This window comes from Oncorhynchus mykiss, chromosome 10 (genome assembly GCF_013265735.2).
Source record: "Oncorhynchus mykiss isolate Arlee chromosome 10, USDA_OmykA_1.1, whole genome shotgun sequence".
NCBI classification, from domain to species: domain Eukaryota; kingdom Metazoa; phylum Chordata; class Actinopteri; order Salmoniformes; family Salmonidae; genus Oncorhynchus; species Oncorhynchus mykiss.
In genome coordinates this window covers 48,987,424-48,994,211 of record NC_048574.1, presented here as the reverse complement: position 1 = coordinate 48,994,211, position 6,788 = coordinate 48,987,424, and the positions used below count along the sequence as shown (strand labels likewise).

At 46.5% G+C, this 6,788-nt stretch overlaps 1 protein-coding gene across 1 annotated transcript; it reads right to left on the bottom strand.

Moving 5' to 3' along the window:
• Window positions 1-278: 278 nt before the first annotated feature.
• LOC110534176 (arylsulfatase I) lies at window positions 279-5,873 on the bottom strand. The gene is made up of 2 exons (XM_021618888.2): window positions 5,141-5,873; window positions 279-2,381 (listed from the first exon to the last, which is right to left on the bottom strand). Exons 1-2 carry the CDS (start codon window positions 5,446-5,448, stop codon window positions 971-973), a joined length of 1,719 nt encoding a protein of 572 aa, XP_021474563.1. The 5' UTR covers window positions 5,449-5,873; the 3' UTR covers window positions 279-970.
• Window positions 5,874-6,788: the final 915 nt, after the last annotated feature.

Sequence of the window (6,788 nt, the reverse complement as noted above, 5' to 3'; positions counted from 1 at the left end):
TGAGCCGTAGGACCATGCCTCAGGACTACCTGGCATGATGACTCCTTGCTGTCCCCAGTCCACCTGGCCGTGCTGCTGCTCCAGTTTCAACTGTTCTGCCTGCGGCTGACATGTTCACCGGATGTGCTACCTTTTCCTGACCTATTATTTGACCATGCTGGTCATTTATGAACATTTGAACATCTTGGCCATGTTCTGTTATAATCTCCACCCGGCACAGCCAGAAGAGGACTGGCCACCCCTCATAGCCTGGTTCCTCTCTAGGTTTCTTCCGAGGTTTTGGCCTTTCTAGGGAGTTTTTCCTAGCCACCGTGCTTCTACACCTGCATCCTGGGTTTCTGTACAGCACTTTGAGATATCAGCTGATGGACAAAGGGCTATATAAATACATTTGATTTGATTTACAAATGTTTTTTTTTACAAAACAAATGCGCTTGGTGCGGCCAATGGCTCTGTTTTGCCTATCGCTGATCACAGCTTTAAAAGGAGGCCCAGGTAAGGCCAAAAAAGATACAAATGTCAAATACATGTCAACAATCCTTCCTCCAAAGGACTCTTCTATCGATTAAATGATATGAAAGTCCCCAAAATCATGGGCTTGTTTTGTTCACGAGGAATCACCCATTAGCTTCTGTTGAATTAACTTAGATGTTTTCAAAAATATAGAAAAGTAAAACAGGTCAGTTCATGTCACTACTGCTGAAATAACCCCAAGTGAGTAGGTCAACATAAACATGTTGAATTCACTTAGCTACGCACTACAAGTGGATCAAATAGAACATTTTATAAACACAATAGAACCCAATAGTCCTACATCCAAAAAACATATGACAGCACACTCAACGAGATGCAGGATAGTAAACATCATTTTCCATTGTCACACACACACAACGTGTTTGCTGGCTCAGATTACTCTTGCAGTGTAAAATGTATAGGCTACTTGTGACTGAGTGTCATTGACTTTCCCACCTCATATTCTATTGGACATTATCCTTGTATTCAGTTTCTTGAAAAAGGATCTCAGTTTGCACAGCTTGCATTTCTTCTTCTTTTTATTCCTCCCTTTCTTATAAACCCCGTTCCATTTCGGCTCGTCCTCGTCCCCCCCGACCCAGGGTACCCAGGCCCCCCCGTTGCGGTCTGGATTGGCCCGGGGATCGTCGGTGGGGAACCTAACAGGGACGGCAGTGCAGTTGTAGTAGGCCAGACGTTCTAGCAGCTTCTTGACCACATCAGGCCTCTGCACAGCCATGTCACTGCGTTCATAGGGGTCTCCTGTGATGTTGAAGAGCCACACAGACTTCCCTGTTCCCTCAGTGTTCCGCTCCAGGTTCCACCAGCTGCCTGGGAAGTTGGCCAGTACCTGTGGTGGGACCCAGTCTCCATGGCCCGGGTCCCCTGTTAGCAGCTTCCAGTCCCCCACCCGGATGGCAGCTTGGACCGAAGTGTCCCACACATGCTGGGCCTGCTGTCCAGACCCAGACGCCAGGCCAGAGCGCCGGTGGAGTGGGTCAATGTTATGGAGGATCTCCAGGCGTGGGGACTCCCTGCCCTCACTGATAGTTGGCCATACATTGTAGCCGTCAAGACCCTCAGTCTGTGACACGTTACCCCCAGCCAGACCAACCAGGGTTGGGTACCAGTCAGTGATGTGCAAGAGGGCCTTGGAAACCCTCCGCTTGTGACGCAGCAGGGGGCTGTGTACGAAGCCCACCCCACGGATGCCTCCCTCCCAGTAGGTCCCCTTACGCCCTCGCAGGGGCCAGTTACTCCCCCCAGTGAACGGCTGGGCACCGTTGTCAGTGGAGAAGATGAGCACACTGTTGCGGTAGTAGCCGTACTTGCGCAGAGCGTAGGTGACATTGCGTACAGCCTCGTCGACGATGGACACCATGGCTGCGTACTTCCTTCTGGCTACGTTCCCCATCCCGCGGTAGGGGTAGATGTAGGCCTTGGGTGACTGAAGGGGCGTGTGGACAGCCTGGAGGGAGAGGAACATGAACAGAGGCTGGCGGGACGGATCGTGAGTGGATAGGATCTTGCGTACCCTCTGCGTGTAGAGGTGGGTGGAGAACTTGCCTCCACGGCCCCAGGCCACGGTTTCCCCCTCGTGGAGGTCGTAGCCACACAGGCCTGGTCCGTCACAGGAGCCATACGTGTAGTAGTCCACGCTGCCCGTCAGAGAGCCAAAGTAGCTGTGGAAGCCTCGGCGCGTGGGCAGACACTCCTTCCTGTAGAAGCCAAGGTGCCATTTGCCCACCATGTGAGTAGCGTACCCCGCTTCCTGCAGCCGCTGTGGGAGCGTGGTCATGTCCAGGGGGAGGCAGTTGGGCTGGCGAGGCCGGATGATAGAGTGCTGGAGGCCTGTGTGGATCTGGTATCTGTGTAGGGAGAAATAATGTCCAACAGCTAATCTTATTCATCTTCATTCATTGTGTAAAATAAACCCATTCAACGCTGGAGCTGATAAATAGAGTCATGATGCTGAGAACACTCTTATTGAAGATACACTTTCCACACAGATAAGTAGGCTGTGATCTACCAACCATTAAATTACTAGGTGGTTGGCAAAGCTTGTTTTACAGCCTGACTGCAGCTTGCAAGACATAAAAGGCAATTCATTAAGTCAATTAGTCTTGAAGGAAACTCTTCTAAACATTAGCATCTGTTTTCAGCCAGAAGTGTACAACAGCTTGTCACCCACCAGGGAAGGAGAAGGGTACTGTTGGGATACTTTGCAAGGATATGGGTGAGAGAGCAAAGGAATGTTGCAGGAATCAGAAGAACGAGTATATCCCCCTATTGAACTATAGTAAACACCACAATGGCTGATGTTGAAAAGGTGCTGCGGCCACTAACAGAAATACCAAAACATTCCAGTTAATAGAAGAAATATTGAAGTTTTCATCCGTCCTGAACATGTACCTATTTTTATTACTGTGTAGGACTACAGTTACACTGTACCACTTGAAAACACTTGCACCTTTCCATATATAACGTTTGTCTGGCCACCCACCCAGGTTCTTAGCGTGGTCTGATATTTGGGTGGTCTACACTGCAGTAAGCAGACGCACTCCACTTCCTTCAGACCAAGTCCCTTCCTCCCACGACCCACACCAAAGTCCAAATGAGCATGTGGTGAGAGAGAGTCCACTGAGAGTTCATGTAATGGGTGACGCAGTGCAGATATGCACACACCTATACAGAAACAGTCCATGGCTCTATTCTCCCTCTCTCTCCCTTCCTCACAGCTTTAATAACAGCCAATAGGATGGTGTCTATTAGGCCTTGGCCTTCCGTCCACATCTCTTTCAGGCACATAGGGAGTGTGTCATGTCCTCACTCCTCAGCCCAAAAAAACAACTGTCTTGCTCCTGTTCCCCCCCCCCCCCCTGTGGGTTGTTCATTAGCTGAGAGTTGCTGGAGAGAAAACAGCTCATTCAAATCTTCTTAGAAACACTGGGGTGAACTGTGTCTTTCTGCGAGAGATCCTCTAGTGACAGGCTACCAACCAACCCCATTACATGCACACACGCACGCACGCACGCACGCACACACACACACACACACACACACACAAAACACACACACACACACACACACAAATCAAATCAAATCAATATCAAATGTATTTATATAGCCCTTCGTATATCGGCTGATATCTCAAAGTGCTGTACAGAAACCCAGCCTAAAACCCCAAACAGCAAGCAATGCAGGTGTAGAAGCACGTTGGCTAGGAAAAACTCCCTAAAAAGGCCAAAACCTAGGAAGAAACCTAGAGAGGAACCACCCCCCCCCCCCACACACACACACACACACACACACACACACACACTGACGGCCCCACAGTTATTGTTCAGGAAGCAGAGCAGCAGCTGTGTGGTATGTCGGTCAAGCAAACCCTGCAATGAAAAAAATTACACAGAGCTCCTAGCAATCCACTTTCACAAAATGTTTCCACAAACGTACATTGTCCTGATAAGACCTCCCCCAAGCTGTGAACTTTAAGAGATGTTAGGACATATCAACAAGTACAACCTACTCTGAGTACTAATGATAGAGGGAATATAGCCCGTGTGTGTTTCAGACAAATGAACATTGAGGAGGCAAGGACTCCGTCTAAGCATTCGTGTCGTTCCCTTTCAATTATTTTCCTACCCGGGCGCTCATATGGTTGTGTTTATCCAGTCTTTAGCAGCCCTCATCCATTGTTTCACAATACTGGCCTCATCCTGCAGCTCTCCACGTTGCTCTCAACAGCAGATGTTTCTGCTCATGTACCCTGGGTAGTAACAGAGGTATCTACTACAGCATTGATCTTCCCCAACAGTTTACAGCTCTTTCCTGGTAAGTTATAGTAGAATAAGTGACTATTTGGCAAATGACAGTATCCCTGACCTCTATTGTAGATGTATTCAATCTCTGTTCAATGTCTGTGGGAAAACAAAGCAATGTTGTTTAGCTTTCCCAACTCGCCTTCATTCGCTGAGAATTCCTAACCTTATGAATGATCATCTAACTCATCTGTTATGACATACTGTCGATGCCAGCAGTAGTACTTCCAGTAAATGTTGAGGTTGCTCTGGATGAGTCAGCTCAAGGGACAGAGCATCAGTGCAAACATTTAACAGTTGTTTTCAGTGCTGGATGAGACATTTCAAAGTACTCTACATATGCTAGGGCACTGCACTGTTCAGTCTTTTTTTAAAATACCTTTATTTAACTAGGCAAGTCAGTTAAGAACAAATTCTTATTTACAGTGACAGCCTAGGAACAATGGGTTAACTGCCTTGTTCAGGGGCAGAATGACAGATTTTTTAGGGACTCTGAGTCGTAGGGACTCTAAGGCCCTAAGGGGAACAAGTTGGCTAACAAAGGAATGCCTTGTACCATGCATGCACATATTTATCACCAAACATAACCAGCATCTTGATCAGGAGATGATGCATTATAACGTTTTGTGGTTTCTCTATACTTGTAATTACTCACCTGGCTGTACACTGTCATTGCCGATAATGTTGCCTACATAAAACAATACGTGTTATGTTTAATCTGTGATCAAGAGAACCAATTACAAGCATATGTTCAAGGATTTCCGTGTCAAAACGCTTGATGCTGATGGTGAGGCTTTTATGCTTACCTGCCCGTGATCAACTGACTGCGTGACGGAGTGCAGATAGGTTGAACATAGTAATTCTCCAGCTTCACCCCCTCCGCGGCCAGTTTGTCCAGAGTTGGAGTCCGAATGTCCGGGTTGTGATAACCTATGTCATTGAAGCCTTGGTCATCCGTCAGTATGAATATAATGTGTGGTGGTTGCTTAGGCGCAAACGTAATAGAGGCATCGTTTTGAGTGTGCTCCTCCACTTGATTCGGCTTGATCCAGTCCATGGATAGGTAGCCAAAACTTAGCAAACTGACCATTGAGAGGCTGGTAACTGCGTGCATTTTTACTGATTTTAGAGTGCACTTGGACAGAGTCGTTAGGGTACTCGCACTCTAGTCTCTGGTTTATCTTTTTGCATTACACACATTCTTGAAATAATACGTATACACACGCGCGTAATTGATGATCCTAGGATGCAGAGTGGAAACATTGTTTCTGCCGCAGATTCTCATTCGTCATCATGACGGTCTTCTGCGTTTACAACGTCCAAGCTTCTCTTCTGTAAACTTGACCTCTAAACTTTGAAAGCTACTACTGCACATTATAAAGTTGCATCGTTTCCAGGCGCGCTGATAACCATTCCCTAGTCCCCACTAAACACTGGCCGGCCAAGTATGGTTTGATATTTACAGTAGCCTACATTAGCCTATCTTTTCCACTATTTCTCCTCTCAGTGGTTGTTGTTAACTCCGCCCGCGTCTCATCACCGAACATGAAACAAGACCCCTTCATGGACCCACCCTCTGCCCCTGGTACAAGAAAAGCCCGGTGCGGCTCATCTCAAGGAAAGTTGTCTAGACCCTGCATTGGAAAAAAATCATTTTTCTTATGCTACAAGTTATTTTTTAAACGAACATAAATCAAAAATCTCGGATTACGGGTAGAATCGCTCTATTATTACAGTTAGAATGGGAGTAGGCTACAGTGAACATACCACAATTAGGCCTTTCTTGTGCTCAAGCATGCCCGTGTTATTTAAGGAGCTGCATTTCAAAAGTTCTACGACATACTTAATATTTTCATGACATGATAGTAACTATATTATTTAATGTCAGAATGGGAGTAGGTAGGCTTCAGTCCACCTACATGTAGGCTTATGCTGTGGCTACTGCTGTATTCCAGAGGTTGTGTGAGGGACCATGCCCTTTAGAGGAGAGAATCATGAAACAGGACACCTACCTCCTAATCAGTCTATGTGTGCAGTAATCTAGCACTGCATTACATATCCCTTTATAGACTCCATGCCCTCGGCTAGGATGTGGCTACAAAGAGAAGGTACAGTTGAAGTCGGAAGTTTACATGCACTTAGGTTGGAGTCATTAAAACTTGTTTTTCAACCACTCCACAAATTTCTTGTTAACAAACTATAGTTTTGGCAAGTCGGTTAGGACATCTACTTTGTGCATGACACAAGTAATTTTTCCAATAATTATTTACAGTGGGTCAGAAGTTGACATACACTAAGCTGACTGTGGCTTTAAACAGCTTGGAAAATTCCAGAAAATGATGTCATGGCTTTAGAAGCTTCTGATGGGCTAGGTGACATCATTTGAGTCAATTGGAGGTGTACCTGTGGATGTATTTCAAGGCCTACCTTCACACTTTGCTTGACATCATGGGA

Excerpts from the sequence above, each read along its gene's own strand:
- LOC110534176 (XM_021618888.2), bottom strand. The coding sequence starts at position 5,448 with ATGCACGCAGTTACCAGCCTCTCAATGGTCAGTTTGCTAAGTTTTGGC. Across the intron at positions 2,382-5,140 it reads AGTCAGTTGATCACGGGCAG|ATACCAGATCCACACAGGCC; the intron begins GTAAGCATAAAA and ends CTCCCTACACAG.